Raw genomic sequence first — 20,178 nt, 5'->3', positions numbered from 1 at the left:
ACTCTGGTAGCGTGTCTGCCACAAAACTCATTGTGGGCTGCGGGACTTTGTTCGCCACTGTAGCGTGCAGGGGCGTGCTCGTCAGTGTAACCAATGTGGCAAATGCAAGGAACACACAGTTGCTGTTTCTTTCTAGTCTTTATTTAAAGACAGCCAACATGAGAATGTTCTTCAGAAAGTGCTTAAAGGTGCCTCTATAACAATTACGTCACGACCCCACCTCAGGACTACTGGGTTCTCGTGTCCACCATATTTTAGACATTTCACATGTGTTGCCTTCATTATAAGGCTGATATACTGAATACAAATATAAACGCAACAGTTTTGTGTTTGCTACCATTTTTCATGAGTTGAACTCAAAAATCTAAAAACTAAGACCTATTCCTCTCAAATATTGTTCACAAATATGTCTAAATCTGTGTTAGTGAGAATTTATTGTTTGCCAAGATAATCCATCCAACCCCACAGGTGTGGCATATCAAGATGCTGATTAAACATCCTGATTATTGCACAGGTGTGACTCAGGCTGCCAACAATATAAGGCCACTCTGGAATGGGCAGTTTTGCTTCATGATGTGTCTGGGGGGTCAGAAAAGCAGTCAGTACCTGGTGTGACCACCATTTGCCTCATGCAGTGCAACACATCTCCTTCGCATATCAGGTTGTTGATTGTGGCCTGTGGAATGTTGGTCCACTCCTCTTCAATGGCTGTGTTTATCTTTTTCTCACCTTTTACAGAGCGCCGTAGTGGCGAACCATGAGCGTTCTTGTTGTGGAACTCTGTACAGTGTTCGTTTGTCTAATCTTGAACGGGTTTGTGCTGAAAACAACATTTTGTTGTACTTGTGCAATGACAATAAAGATCCATCCATTCATCCATTTCTTTCTTCAATTCAATGACTATCATCCACTTCTTCTCAGCATTGTTTTTCACTCAATTTCTTCCTTCCCATGCTTGGAAAAACAAATTTATGTCGTTCCCTTGCTATAAGGTAATGCTAGAGAGTAAAACCGAATGTTTTGGTCGGGTCTTACGAGCTTCAGTGTGACAATCGCTACGCTAACCTGTGGTGGGGAAGTTCTTTAAAAGCATAACAATTAGCTAAGAGACAGCTCACATCTCAAAACACTCGCAAGTTAGGTTACTCGTTAGGATGGATATAACGATATGAACATTTCATAACTGAAACATTATTATTGTGGGATTGTTGAAAGTGCTTATAAAGTACTTATACACAAAAAGTACTAATACACACAGAAATATTTTAAGTGTTTTTTCGGAAATAAAGTAGTTTACAATTTATTTTATTGGCAGAAGAAACATTAAAATTAAATAATTATTACTATGGTTAATTGAGTGTTTAAATATCTTTATCTTCTTTTGTTTTGATTTGTAAAGGTTTTAGTGCGTATGGCAAAACGAGTTATAGCTCTATCACTGTAAAAGAGCACAGTCCGTAGGTTTAATGTACACAATTGAATATCTTAGTTGCTCACACAGCAGTGTATTTATACAAGTTTAAAATTGGGTATGATGTTTCTTAATGGGGAAAGACGTCGCTTGGATTCATATTAACATGCACGCTAGACAGCGAGCTCGAGCTAGCCGGTCCGTAAGTTTATCAAAGTGCTGCTGTCAGTCATCAATAACAATAATTTTAATTTAGGACTGTCATATTGACCATGGGGAGAGTTACTGCGGTTTATCATTAATACCGTTTATCATTATACATATCCCCCGGCAGAGCTGCTGAGCCTCACGCTTTGAGCATGAGAGCGACGCAATTTAAGCCATTTTCATGCTACACTTGACATTTCTCACGCTTATATTTCTCCATTCCCTTTATTTTTGTCATAATAATAAACTTTTTTCTTTGCTCTGAGTACCTGACTGAAATAACGAATCCCAGACAAATCTATAAGTTGTTGTGCCTATATCTGTAGCCAACCACGGAAGGTTCCACACAATGTAAACCAATCAGAAGCAATGTAAGGCGGGTCTTTTCCTCTCTATCTTTCACACACACAACAGCGCAGTGTTGCCAACTTGGTGACTTTGTTGCTAAATCTAGAATCTCTCCAACTCCTCTTAGTGACTTATTTTCTCAAAAGTGGCGAGCGACAAATCTAGCGATTTTTTTGGATGTTATGGACACAAGAAAGTGTGTATCACTCTAACAATGTCCTCAATGTACAAGCAGTGCTGTGGTGAGCCTTTCCTCACAGACAGTCATCTGTCCACGGATTGTCTGTTTTTAGACAGCTTTGTTGTACTTTTAGGTGCAATGACAATACAGTTCTATTCCACTTCAGTCAGAGCAGAGAGGAGACGCACACCCATACTGTGCAAAGCTGCCGCTGTTTCTGCCCTGGTTTACAGAGTTAAATGTAAATGCAAATATTTACTCACATTTAAAATTAAAATAAACCAATTGTTCATGTCAATGAGCCACTCAATAGAGTTGGTTCGTTCGTGGATATCACAACCCTTCAGTCTTGTGATTAAGTTTGATACTCTAACATTTAACGATTTAGAACAGGGGTTTCAGACACGTGGCCCGCGGGCCAATTGCGGCCCGTTGCAGCCCGCACCTTAATATGAAAATGTAATGTTAGTGCGGCCCGCAAATTTTATATGAATGCCGCTTGACAGCGTCATACTTGCCAACCCTCACGATTTTTCCAGGAGACTCACAAATTTCAGGGCAACCATTCTCTCGAATTTCTGCCGATTTTCACCTTGACAACAATATTAAGGGCGTGCCGTGATGGCACTGCCTTTAGCGCCTTCTACAACCTGTACAAACAGCGTGCCAGCCCAGTCACATGTTGTATGAGGCTTGTACAGTCACACGTAAGTGACTGCAAGGCATACTTGATCAACAGCCACACAGATCACAATGAGGGTGGCCGTATAAACAACTTTAACACTGTTACAAACATGCCACACTGTGAACCCACATCAAACAAGAATGACAAACACATTTCGGGAGAACATCTGCACCGTAACACAACATAAACACAACAGAACAAATACCCAGAATTCCATGCAACCCCCCCCCCCCCCCCCCGCCCTTCCGTGCGTCGGCTAAATACAAATATATTCTACAACCCCAAACATGTCTTTTAGCCCGGAAGAGTTAGGGCTGCAAGGGGTTCTGGGTATTTGTTCTGTTGTGTTTATGTTGTGTGACAGTGCGGATGTTCTCCCGAAATGTGTTTGTCATTCTTGTTTGGTGTGGGTTCACAGTGTGGCGCATATTTGTAACAGTGTTAAAGTTGTTTATACGGCCACCCTCAGTGTGACCTATATGGCTGTTGATCAAGTATGTCTTGCAGTCGCTTACGTGTGTCTACAGAAGCCTCATACAACATGTGACTGGGCCGGCACACTGTTGGTATGTTGAAAAAGCGGACGCGACGACAGGTTGTAGAGGACATTAAAGGCAGTGCCATCACGGCACGCCCTTAATGTTGTTGTCCGGGTGAATATCCGGAGAATGGTTGCCCCGGGAGATTGTCGGAAGGGGCACTGAAATTCCGGAGTCTCCCGGAAAAATCGGGAGGGTTGGCAAGTATGTTGCTCGGGCGGGAAAGCCATTCAAAGAAGGTGAATTCATTAAAAAATGCATGTTAGATTTTTTTAAGAAATCTTTTCTTGCGGCCCAGCCTCACCCAGTTTCTGCATCCAGTGGCCCCCAGGTAAATTGAGTTTGAGACCCCTGATTTAGAACAATGAACACAACAACTAAACCAAGAATCAACAGAAGAAATTTCCTTTACAATTCTAATCCTAATTTGCATTTTTTAACTCACGTTTTATGTCTCCCACTAAGTTATTCCTCTCTCCTACAGCGTACATTGTAAATAATTATGCAAATGAGGCAATGGTGTCATCCAGCAACTTTTTTCAATAGCAACTTTCCTTTGTAAGGATTTGGCAACACTGGAAGATGAAGAGAAATCAGAAGAGACTGAAGAAAGTGAGGATGGAGATGTAGAAGAGATACAAATTGAAAACACAGATGCAGAGGATGAGACAGAAGAGCCAACAGGGAAAACAGTGGAGATGATTTTTATTTCTAATGCCTGGTTAATTAAGACTAGCATTAGGAGGCTTCAGTGCAAAGAGAGGTGCTGCAGATGAGGACATCAGTCTTAAGGTATAAATCGACTTTAAAACAGGCCAAATCGGTGTTAAAAAGGCCAATTTTTTTTCAAATGCATCATGACACTAAAGTCTCACTCTTGTCATTTTCTGAAACTTTCATTATTCGAATCCTTCTTTTTGATGAACTGAAACATTTTTCAGAGACATTACACTTGCTTTCAGGGGGTTATCAACTGTCACTGAACTTGAACTTGTATATTAAGTCTAAAAACAAGTTTTTAAAGTTACAGTGATGAAATGAAGAGACGACTGCATCTTGTGTTGTATTTAAGCGCCGTGTTTGTGTTTGCAGAGTGAATGTCTGTGGAGGTCAGTGCTGTCACGGATGGAGTAAAGCACAAGGATCCCAGCGATGCACAAAGCGTAAGTGTGCACTCTGTTAAATGTTATCTAAACTTTGGTTGCATTATCCATTGAACAGTTTGGAGTAAGGCACTCTGGCAGATTAAATTCAGTAAGATAAAGTAGTCTATAACAGACTAACATTTAACATTAACATTTTTCAGCCCTAGGACCCCTAAACTAATGGATTGGTGGAGCGGGAACTCTCTATTACATATTTTGTGTAAATTATGAAACTGGTCCTATAGGTATCTTGTTATTGTGCAACATTAAGATATTCAAATAAAACAGTATAGCAACGCTAATAGCAAGCTGTCAACGAGTGTGCTAATCGTTAGCTGGTAACTAGCGCTGCTAATCACTAGCTGGCAACTAGTGCTAGCTGGCAACTTGTGCTAGCTGGTAAATTGTGCTATCTGGCTACTAGCGCTGCTAATCGGTAGGTGGCAATGTTACCTACATTCATAAGCTACACTACAGTGTTAGTGTGTATTTAAATCAGAGCTACCAAGCCTCATGCTTGGAGCGTGACAGTCACGCAATTTAATCTATTCCCATGCCACACGCCATTTGGCATTTCTCATGCTTATATTTCACCATTCAATAATCTCTGTTACATGGCCTTTCCTTTTAACAACACTCAATAAACGTTTGGGAACTGAGGAGACACATTTTTTAAGCTTCTCAGGTGGAATTCTTTCCCTTTCTTGCTTGATGTACAGCTTAAGTTGTTCAACAGTTGTTGAACAACAGTTGTTCCGTTGTGGTATTTTAGGCTTCATAATGCGCCACACATTTTCAATGGGAGACAGGTCTGGACTGCAGGCAGGCCAGTCTAGTACCCGCACTCTTTTACTAAGAAGCCACGTTGATGTAACACGTGGCTTGGCATTGTCTTTCTGAAATAAGCAGGGGCGTCCATGGTAACGTTGCTTGGATGGCAACATATGTTGCTCCAAAAGCTGTATGTACCTTTCAGCATTAATGGCGCCTTCACAGATGTGTAAGTTACCCATGTCTTGGGCACTAATACACCCCCATACCATCACAGATGCTGGCTTTTCAACTTTGCGCCTATAACAATCCGGATGGTTCTTTTCCTCTTTGGTCCGGAGGACACGACGTCCAGAGTTTCCAAAAACAATTTGAAATGTGGACTCGTCAGACCACAGAACACTTTTCCACTTTGTATCAGTCCATCTTAGATGAGCTCAGGCCCAGTGAAGCCGACGGCGTTTGTTGATAAACGGTTTTCGCCTTGCATAGGAGAGTTTTAACTTGCACTTACAGATGTAGCGACCAACTGTAGTTACTGACAGTGGGTTTCTGAAGTGTTCCTGAGCCCATGTGGTGATATCCTTTACACACTGATGTCGCTTGTTGATGCAGTACAGCATGAGGGATCGAAGGTCACGGGCTTAGCTGCTTACGTGGAGTGATTTCTCCAGATTCTCTGAACCCTTTGATGATATTACGGACCGTAGATTGTGAAATCCCTAAATTCCTTGCAATAGAGGGTTGAGAAAGGTTTTTCTTAAACTGTTCAACAATTTGCTCACGCATTTGTTGACAAAGTGGTGACCCTCACCCCATCCTTGTTTGTGAATGACTGAGCATTTCTTTGAATCTACTTTTATACCCAATCATGGCCCCCACCTGTTCCCAATTTGCCAGTTCACCTGTGGGATGTTCCAATAAGTGTTTGATGAGCATTCCTCAACTTTATCAGTATTTATTGCCACCTTTCCCAACTTCTTTGTCACGTGTTGCTGGCATCAAATTCTAAAGTTAATGATTATTTGCAAAAAAAGAAATGTTTATCAGTTTGAACATCAAATATCTTGTCTTTGTAGCATATTCAACTGAATATGGGTTGAAAATGATTTGCAAATCATTGTATTCCGTTTATATTTACATCTAACACAATTTCCCAACTCATATGGAAACGGGGTTTGTATATCGTATATCGCGATACGGCCTAAAAATACGGGGATATCAGTTTTGGTCCACATCACCCAGGCGTAGTCTGTAGTCTGGATACGACGGCGTGTATGACGTCACACTCGTCAATTACGTATCTACCTCGGTAAATAATATGACCGTAGTCCCACAGTTAGCAATTCAATGTGTGGGCAACAAACAAGTATTTTAATTGTTACATGACCGTAATGACACCATCGGTTGTTGATGAGAACAGCGAACTCACCGCCTTTCTTCTTACCGCACTCGGTGGCATCCCGATCGGCCCTGACAGTGTGAAAGCCGTTCAGGGAGACATTGGTGTCGGGAGCGTCCTGATGTTGCATCGTCTCAGTAAATCACATCAGGCGGCACTCCTGATTACTCCCGCTGACTCCTTTCTAACACCTTTAGCCTCTCCATCTTGTACCCCAGTGACCTCATGTTACCTATGATGAGAGTGGGGTGACACGGCTTAAAACTCCTCTCTTTAAGTGTCTGTTTTCTCGGCTACACTGAGTTTCCATATGTCCACAAGGATAACTAATGTTGTAGAAGTTGTTGGCTTCAGGGCGAACAGATGGTCCCAATACTGGGTTGCTGCGCAATGGTGGTGAGAATGAATGAGCGGGATCCATTTGTAAAACTCTCCACATTTCTTTCCAAAAGCACAGGTGGAGAGGGCACAGTTCAAATAAGGTGCCAACCAAAAATACAACAATAACAAATAAAAATAAAGAGAGTAAATTAAAAAAAAAGTTAGATATGAACAAGAGCGGTGCTTACAGGCAGCTTGCACAGGTCGGTGCATGCGCACATTTAAATTATGTCACCTGAATTTGTTTTCACAAAAAAAAAAAAAAAAATTCAAAATGTGGAGACTTTTATTTTGCCGTGGCAGGGTGCCAATATCAACTACAAGTCCTGGAAACCCTGCTGTCTTTAATTTGAAGTGGAGTAGTAATTGTTTTTCGGTGACACCTATAATTCATTAAGTTAAGATCATTACACAGTAAGTTGAATGATTCAGACACACTTGTTACTGCATACTTTCTTAAAGGCCTACTGAAATGCGATTTTCTTATTTAAACGGGGATAGCAGGTCCATTCTATGTGTCATACTTGATCATTTCGCGATATTGCCATATTTTTGCGGAAAGGATTTAGTAGAGAACATCGACGATAAAGTTCGCAACTTTTGGTCGCTGATAAAAAAGCCTTGCCTGTACCGGAAGTAGCAGACGAGTAGCGTGACGTCACAGGTTGTGGAGCTCCTCACATCCGCACATTGTTAACAATCATGGCCACCAGCAGCGAGAGCGATTTGGACCGAGAAAGCGACGATTTCCCCATTATTTTGAGCGAGGATGAAAGATTTGTGGATGAGGAAAGTGAGAGTGAAGGACTAGAGGGCAGTGGGATCGATTCAGATAGGGAAGATGCTGTGAGAGGCGGGTGGGATCTGATATTCAGCTGGGAATGACTAAAACAGTAAATAAACACTAGACATATATATACTCTATTAGCCACAACACAACCAGGTTTATATTTAATATGCCACAAATTAATCCTGCATAACAAACACCTCCCCCCTCCCGTCCATATAACCCGCCAATACAACTCAAACACCTGCACAACACACTCAATCCCACAGCCCAAAGTACCGTTCACCTCCCCAAAGTTCATACAGCACATATATTTCCCCAAAGTCCCCAAAGTTACGTACGTGACATGCACATAGCGGCACGCACGTACGGGCAAGCGATCAAATGTTTGGAAGCTGCAGCTGCCTGCGTACTCACGGTACCGCGTCTGCGTATCCAACTCAAAGTCCTCCTGGTAAGAGTCTCTGTTGTCCCAGTTCTCCACAGGCCAATGGTAAAGTTTGACTGTCATCTTTCGGGAATGTAAACAATGAAACACCGGCCGTGTTTGTGTTGCTGAAGTCGGCCGCAATACACCGCTTCCCTCCTACAGCTTTCTTCTTTGCTGTCTCCATTGTTCATTGAACAAATTGCAAAAGATTCACCAACACAGATGTCCAGAATACTGTGGAATTTTGCGATGAAAACAGACGACTTAATAGCTGGCCACCATGCTCTCTCAAAATGTCCTCTACAATCCGCGACGTCACGCGCTGACGTCATCATACCGAGACATTTTCAGCAGGATATGTCACGCGAAATTTAAAATTGCACTTTAGTAAACTAACCCGGCCGTATTGGCATGTGTTGCAATGTTAAGATTTCATCATTGATATATAAACTATCAGACTGCGTGGTCGGTAGTAGTGTGTTTCAGTAGGCCTTTAAACACTTTTGCCTGGAAGACTTTGTAAGTAATATGTAACTATACTTATTAATTGTTGTTAATTGTTTATATTATATTATTGTTTTAGACTGCAACATTGTTGAGTTAAGGACACTTACTACTTATGTCAAGCATGTTTACGTTTTGTAAATTACTTGACTAAAATACAAGAAAAGACCAACTTTTCCCAAATAAATACGCTGCAGGACTGCTTGAATAGGAGAATATATCACACATTTTACATGCAAGACCATGGAATCCTTATTTTTTTGCTGATCGGACAAATGTCCGACATCATTATTAGATCAAGACACTCCTAAAAGAAATGTAATAAATACTCTTAATATTCTTACATGTCATTCATTTTGATGAAGTGTTTCTTACTAATTGCAGGATGTTGGTTGGTTGGTCCGAGGGATTAAGTGGAAGTGTCACGTTAGGTAATAACTGGTAGCACTCTCTGTACTACTAATAATTCCAAAAATGCCATAATGTAGCATGATTTGAGCCCTTTAATACATGGCTATGAACAAACTCAAACAGAATGCATCTTTACATGCAACAGTGCTATTATTTATTAAAGGTAAAACTGCATTAAAAGCTATATTAGACGGTCCGTGTTAACGTTTTTTTTTTTAAATGAATTTATTAATCAATCAACAGAACAATACACAACAATACAATACAATTCCAAAACAAAACCCGTCCCAGCAACATTAAGAACAACAATAAACAGAGCAATTGAGAGCAATTGAGGACACACAAATCCAAATGTAGTGAAACAAAAATGAACATTATCGACAACAACATCAATATTAGTAACAATTTCAAAATAGCAGTGATTAAAAAAACCCTCATTGATATCATCATTAAAAACATTAATAGAAAATACTAAAAAAAATTAGAAATGAACAATAGTGTGTCAAAGTGGCTTACACTTGCATCACATCCCGTAAGCCCGACAACACACCTCGTCCAACATTTTCCACAAAGATAAAATAAGTCATATTTTGGTTCATTTATTAGTTGAAACAAATTTAAATAATGGATCCCATATTCCAATATATGACTCAAACTAAATGCAGTTTGTTCTACTGATATCATCTCCATAGCTTGTGTGTACCAGTCAGTATGAGTTGGACTATCAACATCAATCCATTTTTTAAATATTACCCTTTTTGTTATTATGCATATTGAAAGAAATGCATTTTTACTCTTTGATGACACGTTACTAAATTGATGGAGATCCTCAAGAATACAAGTTTGCAGTGTCATTGGGATGTTTATATTAAGGAATTTGATTGCTTCTTTTGTTGTTTTCAACCATAACTCTTTTATTCTCTGACATTCCCACAATGAATGAACAAGAGTTCCCTCAGCTGCCCGACACTTCATACATAACTTGCTATCTACTACGCCAATTTTAAACAGCTGAGAAGATGTAAAATACAATCTATTCAATATCTTAAATTGAGTCAGCTTATCTTTAATGCTTCTAAAGGGCTTATTGGCATTTTTCCAAATATCATTCCATGATATGTCTCTTTCATCTAAAATGTTTAAGTCTATCATCCATTTCCGAACACATGCATCATTTGCATTTCTAGTGTGGTGTTCATTTATTATTCCATAAAATAGTTTAATTAATTTCTTGAATGTATCTTGATTAAAAAGTGCATCTTCCAGTTCATGGCTATTTAAAGACATACTTTCAGAGGATATGCATTTATTTACCGCGTGTTTTAAAGAGATAAAATGTAAAAAATTATTTCTGGGTACATTATATTGATCAACTAAATCATTGAACGTTTTTCTGTCGTAAGTGGTCCTGAGTAATTTTCATCAAAGTACAATTTTAAGATTCTGGTACGATAATTTGTCATATCCCATCTGGCAACGCTAAGAGCTATCATGTTCGGTATTAAGTGTAGTGTCACGTTGGAGTGCTCATATGAGCTGAGCAGTAACCGCTTAAGGACTTGAGGGGTGGAGGAAGTGTCTTTGTTTATACAGGCACAGGAAGCCCTACACAAACATCTGGACAATGACCAGTCGGGGACATTCCTTGATGTCATCTGAAATCATGGCCAGATATTTGTGTCAGAGACATCAAATTAAATAAAACAAACACATATCAATAAAATATAATTTGTTAGCAAAATGTGGCCCTGAAATAAAAACCACAACCAAAAGCAAAACAATATGTTAAAGAGTGGGTGGGCTATAATATACACAACCAAAACAATAAATAAAATGGCTAAATAAAGTATCGACAAACAAAGTTGCACTTTAATATTGAACATGTTGGGAGAGGTAGAATTGTACATTACTTAACTGACAATCAAGTTAGGATCTTGGTTAACAAAAAGTGCAGAGTAACAATATAAGCACTACAGTATAAGCAGATGTATTACAACAGGTCATACGCAAAAAAATTCCAAGATTCCAAAGATTCCAAGCGAGGAAACAGCAACATGACATGACAACATGACAAAAGTATGTCAGACATTTGCAGCACTTTTAGAAATGCTAGGTTTTCATCCATCCATCCGTTTTCTACCGCTTGTCCCTCTCGGGGTCGCATGGGTGGCTGGAGCCTATTCCAGCTGCATTTGGGGGGAAGGCGGGGTACACCCTGGACAAGTCGCTGCCTCACAGCAGGGCCAACACAGATATACAAAATTCACACTCACATTCACACACTAGGGCCAATTTAGTGTTGCCAATCAACCTATCCCCAGGTGCATGTCTTTGGAGGTAGGAGGAAGCCGGAGTACCCGGAGGGAACTAACGCAGTCACGGGGAGAACATGCAAACTCCACACAGAAAGACCCCGGGCAACAGTATTAAATGGCTGCGCACTTTCTGTGAGTGCACAGCATTTTTTACTGTTTCATTTGCATTTCCACTTGTTTACTTAACGCGAAGTGAGTGTGTACTGTTGGGTGATTGTGTTTCAAGTGGTCGTGCAGGTTTGTTTGTTTCCACTTTTGGCAAACTTGCTCCTCAGTGTTGATGGGCTCATCTTGTTCCAAAGGTTTCAACTGAAACATTCCCACACTGGTGCGGTGGTATTTGGTTTTGTGATCATTTCGTCCAAATTCATATTTTAGTCACAGGCTAACTTGTTGCACAGAGAGTCAAAGACACTTAACAGAGGACAAGAGGAGTCACCCCTTCTTTTCATTCCGCTATGGTACACAAAGGGTGTAGTTGCTGAAAGTGACAAAAAGTGCGAATGCTCTTGAAGCATGCACATGGCCATTTATCGACGCTGGAAATCTCACCGACTTAATTTTCATTTATCATCGGTTAATTGACTTATCGAAGTGTGTGTGGAGTTTGCATGTTCTCCCCCGTAACTGCGTTAGTTCCCTCCGGGTACTCCACCTCCAAAGACATGCACCTGGGGATCTGGTCATTCAATGCCATCAGATCGCTTTAGCCCTCATGTCATCTCTGGAAAACCTTTTTTGACATTTCGAAAACCGTGGCTATCAGTTTTGGAGCCACTTCTTTAGCAGCAGGCGATGCTGGCGTTTCAGGTGGCTGATAATGTATGATGTGTTTTGAAACTTGATGTTTTTTTTTCCTCCTTGAAGAATGTTTGTACAATATTTGGGTCAAATTGCATGCGGATGTTTTCCTCCAAAACAGTTATGAAGTCCCTTACAATCCACACCCAGTTTGTTTACAACGAGCTCCAGGGAAGTTACTTTAGGCCGTTCACAGCAGGGCCCCTTTACTGCCCCCGACCCTCTTATTACCTCAATCGTCACCACCTCAATAATTGTGCTCTGGACATTGCATTGCTGCAACATCAACGTAACACCCATCAGACATCTGACTCTTCCCACCCCCACACCCCTCTATTCGCGATCTTCTTGACACTGCTTAAATGTAAACTATTGTCAACCTGCACTTCAATGCAGTTTCTATGCCGCTAGATGAAGCCCAAACAAAATCTCTTTGACATGTATGAATTAAGTGTTATTATGACAATGACAATAAAAAGAATTGATTGATTGATTGATTGAAAAATTAGCGTTTCATTTGCTAACCCTAACACCCCGACAGCACAGCGCGGGTTATTGTGCCTGATGGGAGAGCTTTTTAAAAGTTTTGTCTGTCATCAGAGCTATTTTTTATGTCATCGTATTTATTGTTTTGACATCATACTTCATTTTATTCTACCCATGATTTAAGGGGCGATTTGCAACCTTTACGCAGATGCCGAGAGGGCGATAACTTTCAATTGTGTTTGAAGTAGGGCTGGGCGATATGGCCTTTTATTAATATCTCAATATTTTTAGGCCATGTCACGATACACGATGTATATCTCGATATTTTGCCTTAGCCTTGAATTAACACTTAATGCATATAATCACAGCAGTGTGATGATTCTATGTGTCTACATTAAAACATTCTTGTTCTTACTGCATTAATATATGCTCATTTTAAACTTTCATGCAGAGAGGGAAACCACAACTAAGTCAATTTACCAAAACTGTATTTATTAAACAGTTATTAAGCAGTGGCACAAACATTCATGTCATTTCAAAACAGAAAGTGCAAGATTGTCAGAGACATTTTAAAACAAGCTATTAGTGCACTTTTGTGCATGATGTCACTAAGATGACATATCAAAACAACACTAAATTAAAGTGCACTTTTTGTACAGAACGCCACTACAATAGTTTAAAACAAATAAAGTGCACTTTTGTGCATGATGTCACACAAGATATTTCAATAACTGTCAAATAAAAATGAGCTGCATAATAGGAAATCAAATAGTATATGTCCTTCGCTATGTGGTAGGTTCCTGCGGACGTTATCTCCTTCTGTTCTTGATTATTTTTTTCATACGGTGTTGATCTGGAAATGGAAAACGCCAGGCTCAATTGGGTCAGTGCTGGTTGCTCTGGCATTTTGTTGGTGTGGCACCGAACGGAGATGTTGACATGCGGAGTTTCAAGCACTCTTCATTCTCTAGCAGGTGAGTTTTCAAATGATGCTACAAATTAGCAGTGGTGCTAAGTTGTTAACGCTTTTGCCGCATACTTGTTCAACATCTTAGCGCTTGAAGCCAAACCACCGCCAGATGATGGACCCCGTGCTGTTTTTCTTGGGAATTAATTGTTCCTTTATTTGTTACCAGATTCGTACCTTCTCTCTCTCGTATTACCACTCGCACCTCTTCGCTAGCATCACAGCTAACGTTACTCATGCTGCTACCTGTCTGCTATGGCGTTGCACGCGCGTCAGTATGTGACGTATGTAAGAAGGTGCGCTTGTTTTATGTCTCTGTGAGAAGGAGAGACAAGAAAGAGTGAAGAAAAGCCTGTAGTGTAGTGCCCGCAGCTAAAGGCAATTGCGTGAGATCGCATACTCGAATATCACGATATAGTCATTTTCTATATCGCACAGACAAACCCGCGATATATCGAGTATATTGATATATCGCCCAGCCCTAAGTCGATCTTTTTCTTCATCATTTCAGAGTAAGGTACTTCAGGCCTAACATCCAGATACCATGTGCTAAACTATAAAATTGTGTGTACTTTGGTGGGTGTGTTGCGTGTGACCTACTAAGAATTGAAAAGTGGTGCTGACCAGTTCTTATTAAAGGAGCTTTTTCCGTGTACTACGTGGCTTTCACTCATTCACTGCACATTCATGTTAGCACACTCCTATTTATGGCGTTTTTTCTTGGCATTTTAGAAACCGTCTCGCAGTGCGAGTACAACAGAACCCAATTTTTAGTTCGCTGAAGGTGTACCCTGCATTCTGCTGGAGTGCAGTGGGGATAGGCTCCGAGAGGGACACGCTGTAAAAAACGGACGCATGCATGGAATATCTGCTACTCTTAATGAAAAAACGAATACAGAGAAACTCCATGATGATTGGTTGGTTTACGAATGAGAAAATCCATGACGGTTGGCTGGTTTATGTAAGGTGAGTCACGATTGACTAAGTTCAAGGCCAATCAGAGGCAAGATAGGGCAGGTCATGACATTTTAAAACCAGGAAGCAAAATTAAAACATTGCCCGCAGCGTGACTTCTTGTTTAAATAACTAACTATGTTTCTGCCAGAATGCATCGATAGACCTCTAGAGCATGGGTGTCAAACTCTGGCCCGAGGGCCAAATTTGGCCCGCCATGTAATTTCACTTGGTCCTTGAGGCGATATCAAATTAACACTAAGGCTGGCACGCCGATAATCGGCGGTGCCGTGGTAACACCGCATTCACCGCTAATTCTAATACTTGCCAACCCTCCCGGGAGTCTTCCAAACTTCAGCGCCCTCCCGGAAATCGTCACGTCTGCTTTTCAGACAATCCAACGAGTGCTGGCCCAGTCACATAACATGTGCAGCTTCTGCACGCACCCGCAAATGAATGCAACACATACTTCATCAACAGCGATACAGGTTACACTGAAGGTAGCCAAATAAAAAACTTTAACACTGTTAGAAATATACGCCACACTGTGAATCCACACCAAACAAGAATGACAAACACATTTTGAGAGAACATCCGCACCGTAACACAACATAAACACAACAGAACAAATACCCAGAACCCTTTGCAGCACTAACTCTTCCGGGACGCTACAAGGTGTGTGTGTGTGTGTGGGGGGGGGGGGGGGGGGGGGTTTGGTGGTAGCGGGGGTGTATTTTGTAGTGTCCCGGAAGAGTTAGTGCTGCAAAGGATTCTGGGTATTTGTTCTGTTGTGTTTATGTTGTGTTACTGTGCAGATGTTCTCCCGAAATGTGTTTGTCATTCTTGTTTGGTGTGGATTCACAGTATGGCGTATAAATCTAAGTGTTCAAGTTTTTTATACTGGCACCCTCAGTGTAACCTGTATCGCTGTTGATGAAGTATGCGTTTGCATTTACTCGTGTGAGCGTTCAGAAGCCGCACATATCTTGTGACTGGGTCTGACCGATGTTAGAACGGATGAAAAGTGGACTTGACGATAGCTCGTAGAGTACATTTAAGGCTTGCCCCCAAGACTGTGGTCCGGGTGGACGAGATATAATGACTGATGAACACCTTCGTTCGATAATGAAGGTTGCCTCAGCTCAAAGCCTGAGCCCCGACATTAATGAACTAGCATCCAAGAAAAGATGGCAGGTATCTGGCTTGGGCACATCAGATTAGATCAGTGTGTTGCAAACGGAGCAGTTTAAAGTCCTGAATGGTTGTTTTATTCATTATTAATTTATTTTCAAATTTATTAGCCTGTGGAAAAAGTTAATGTTGATATTTACCTCAGAAGGCTGCAAATAGAAAAGAGGCATTCTATTTTTATTTAAATTGTATTTGATATGCCATTGATATTTTTTAATTATTATTATTATTATTATTATTTGAAACTCAATTTTGCATGTCACTATAAAGTTATATAAGCCTTGCTTGTTCAATATTCAATGCAAAACTTGTTTGTGTCCCTATTAAAAGGTTAATTTGTTCAACCTTGGCCCGCGGCTTTGTTCAGTTTTACGTTTTGGCCCACTCTGTATTTGAGTTTGACACCCCTGCTCTCGAGGGTAGGGGGCGATAGGAAAATGCAAATGCAGACTACCTTTTGCTGCTTAGTTAACAGTCACTGGTATAAAAGTTACATAGGGTTCAGGTCCTGGCACAAGAATGTGTTCACTTTTATTGATTTCTGTGCATGTAAAGATGGAGTTGGTTAATGTCTGTTTTGTGAAGTAAATGTTTTGCACTTTTCCTTTGGCTAGGTTATTGACATTTTGCCACTGTGATTTCTGTTGAAACAGTCGCTTATAATGTGCTGAAAAGTCTCCATTCAAATAGAGAGTATATATATTGGTGTTTATTCAATATTATTGTTATTGTTTCTTCCCCCTCATTTTGTAATAGAACTACAATTTTGCAAGTTAAGAAAACATGTTTTCTCTGCCTATTTGTTTGGTGGAAAGTTGTACATTAAGTCAATGTATATAAATGTATATATATAGTGTTGATATAGCAAGTTGTTTTTGCCGTGTAGCGTAGTTTGCTACAATTCCTTGGGGATAGCTTCACCTGCAGCTTAGCTACTTTTAATCGAGAGTAACTAGTAGCTTAGCTTATTACATTTTCCAAGTAGCATGCCCTTCACTGACTTTTATGTATTTTGTCTTATTTAGCATGCAGACTTGCAAAGCAGTGTGTGTGTCAGTTTGTGCGTGCGTGTGCGTGTACGTGTGTGTGTGTGTGTGTGGTGCAGGTGGGGTCTATAAAACAGGAAGTGTAGTGACGTCAAAAATGTGTTAAACAACTGATGTGTTTCTGTCTTCTGTTACACAAATATACTAAGTGGCAGTGAGGACAAATGCCTTTTTCTTTTTTTCACCTTTTTAAGTATTTCTTGCCTCACGGAGTGGCGAACTAAATGCTGAAATTAGCTTAGCGTGTACCGGCGTGCGCAGCTGTGGGAGGATGAGTGTAAAGTGGCATTAACAGCAGAGAGAAAATAAACTTCTTGTCAGTAACCGCTGGAAAATATCTGCAACAAAGCAACGCCATAACCAGAAACTAATAAAAATGGCCAGAATTATTATTCAATTTGTCCTTTTGAGGACGGCAAGGAGCATTGGAGCTCTTATCGCTTGAGCGCTTTGAGTGCGCTTTGAGTGTCTACTAGAAAAGCGCTATATAAATCTAATCCATTATTATTATTATTATTATTATACGGGACGTTTTGACTATTTTGTTGTTGTCGAAATAGAAGCCAGGATGATTGTGCCCACTTTTCTAAGTTTAATGGGACCTAAGACTTTTACTCTGCTTCGAAACATTATTCAACCAGGGAGACTAGGAAATAAAATATATAGACAAATAGTTGACGCGTTAACAAATCACTACTCCCCTAAACCACTGGTAATTGCTGAAAATTTTACATTTAACAGACGACATGAAGAAGAGGGTAACTCTGTTACCATGTTTGTGGCAGCCTTACCCACATTGCCTAAATATTGTGAATTTTGGAAGACGCTCAGTGATGCATTATAGCAGTGGTTCTTAACCTTTTGGAGGTACCGAACCCCACCAGTTTCATATGCACATTCACCAAACCCTTCTTTAGTGAAAAATAAAATGTTTTATTTTTTATTTTTTCAAATTCAAGACAAAGTTACAGTATATATATTTTTTACTAGTGCACAAAATGAACCGTGCATGAACATCACCTTGTTCAAAGAAGAAAACCAACACAGTGCATGAACTCACAACAAATTACACACTTGCAAATCAGATGGAAATTTAGAGGGAACATTGTTTGGGGGTATCCATAATACTTAGACTTCCTTTTTATTGTCATTCAAATGTTAACTTTACAATACAGATACGCCGATAGGGAGAAGTTTTTATTTACACGATTGATTGATTGATTGAATGAAACTTGTATTAGTAGATTGCACAGTACAGTACATATTCCGTACAATTGACCACTAAATGGTAACACCCGAATAAGTTTTTCAACTTGTTTAATTAAGTCGGGGTCCACGTTAATCAATTCATGAGTCTGTTGTGTCTTGACCGCTGCGGCGGAGGCTCTGCCGAACACCTGAGGCCGACTCACCGAACCCCTAGGGTTCGATCGAACCCAGGTTAAGAACCACTGCATTCTAGGGACAGGCTTGTGTGTGGGCTTGAAAATGAAGCAGCTCAAAAAAAGTTGCTCACAGATAGTGATTTGACACTTTAAAGGGCCATTTACATACTGTAAGTGTACCCATGGAAATGGCCTCCAAAGAAGCCCAATAGTTGCACGATAAATACAAGGAGTGTTCACAGCCTGTACAGAAGTAGCAGCACTAACCAAGATGTTCAAGGGGCATGTTTTCGCTGTGGTAAAACTGGCCATCTGGCATCTTCATGCTGGTTTGGGATATGGATTACTGTAAATGTGGTTGACAAGGTCATGTAGAGAGAGCGTGCTGAAGTAAAACAAAAACAGTGAGGAAGGACCACTACTGTGAACTAAAGATAGGCACACATTACAAAGGGAAACGGAATCTGCACATCGTTAAACGTACAAAAGGGAGCAGCAGTGATACTTCAGAAGAGCACTGTGAGAAAATGTATTGCTGTAGTAAATACTGTACAAGTCCTGACTGTAGGGTAGGCCTCAGATGGCTTTTGGACCAAAGTCCACTTGGAAGGACATTTAATATATATCCATTAGACACAGGATCCAAGGCATGATTGCTGTCTTCTGCAATCTACCAGAGGTTCTTGAGACACCTTCCCTTGTGTCCATCGGACAATGTTTTTAGGGCATACACTGGTCACCCAGTGCACATGAAAGGGATGACGGACATACTGGTGCAGTGCAACAACAGAACTGTTTAACTACCAGTCTACATCACCAAAGGAGACTATGCTGTCATTATCAACCGAGGGTGGCTTCTGCCCTGGTGAGAGAAAATGTCAGACAGCTCTAAACAACTGCAAAAGTTACTGAAGAAGCATGAAGATGCTTTTCGTGCTGAAATTAATTGCATACACAGTCCATCTTTGTGTTAAGCCTGACACTAATCCAGTGGTTTTGTTAAGGCTAGATCAGTACCGCATGCTATTAGACCAAATGTGGAAGCTGATTTGAAAGTTTTGGTAAAATTTGGCATCTTGGAACATGTGACGACGAGTGACCGGGCCACTCTCATTGTTCCTGTGCAAAAGAAAAATGGCTGAATCCGAACCCGTGTTGACTTCGAGGTAACCGTAAATCCTTCCCTGATAGCTGAGCAATACCCGCTTCCTTTAATCGATGATTATTATGCTACCTTAAGTGGAGGTCAAAAAGTCAGTAAAATGTACCTAAATTAGGCTTATTTGCAAATGCAGGTAGATGAAGAGTCAATTGAGTTGTTCACCGTTAATATTGAGGATTGAGGTGGGGGGGATAGGGGGTAGCGGGGGGTGTATATTGTAGCGGCCCGGAAGAGTTAGTGCTGCAAGGGGTTCTGGGTATTTGTTCTGTTGTGTTTATGTTGTGTTACGGTGCGGATGTTCTCCCGAAATGTGTTTGTCATTCTTGTTTGGTGTGGGTTCACAGTGTGGCGTATATTTGTAACAGTGTTAAAGTTGTTTATAAGGCCACCCTCAGTGCGACCTGTATGGCTGTTGACCAAGTATGATTTGCATTCACTTGTGTGTGTGAAAACCGTAGATATTGTGTGACTGGGCCGGCACGCAAAAGCAGTGCCTTTAAGGTTTATTGCCGCTCTGTAATTCTCCCTACGTCCGTGTACACAGCAGCGTTTTAAAAAGTCATAAATTTAACTTTTTGAAACCGATATCGATCATTTCCGATATTACATTTTAAAGCATTTATCGGCCGATAATATCGGCAGTCCGATATTATCGGACATCTCTAGATA

General features: G+C 40.6%; 1 protein-coding gene across 4 annotated transcripts in view; it reads left to right on the top strand.

Annotated features, from left to right (window-relative positions):
* ltbp1 (latent transforming growth factor beta binding protein 1) overlaps nt 1–20,178 on the top strand; it is a 345,179-nt gene that overhangs the window by 26,100 nt on the left and 298,901 nt on the right. For all 4 annotated transcript variants that reach the window (XM_061964602.2, XM_061964595.2, XM_061964590.2 and 1 more), the window contains exon 2: nt 4,464–4,534. In XM_061964602.2, the coding sequence (XP_061820586.2) occupies nt 4,464–4,534 (71 nt within the window). The remainder of the gene's footprint in view (nt 1–4,463; nt 4,535–20,178) is intronic.

The sequence above is a fragment of the Nerophis lumbriciformis genome, linkage group LG02, assembly GCF_033978685.3.
Source record: "Nerophis lumbriciformis linkage group LG02, RoL_Nlum_v2.1, whole genome shotgun sequence".
NCBI classification, from domain to species: domain Eukaryota; kingdom Metazoa; phylum Chordata; class Actinopteri; order Syngnathiformes; family Syngnathidae; genus Nerophis; species Nerophis lumbriciformis.
The sequence above is the reverse complement of the archived record's forward strand: the minus strand, read 5'-3'. Positions and strand labels throughout refer to the sequence as shown.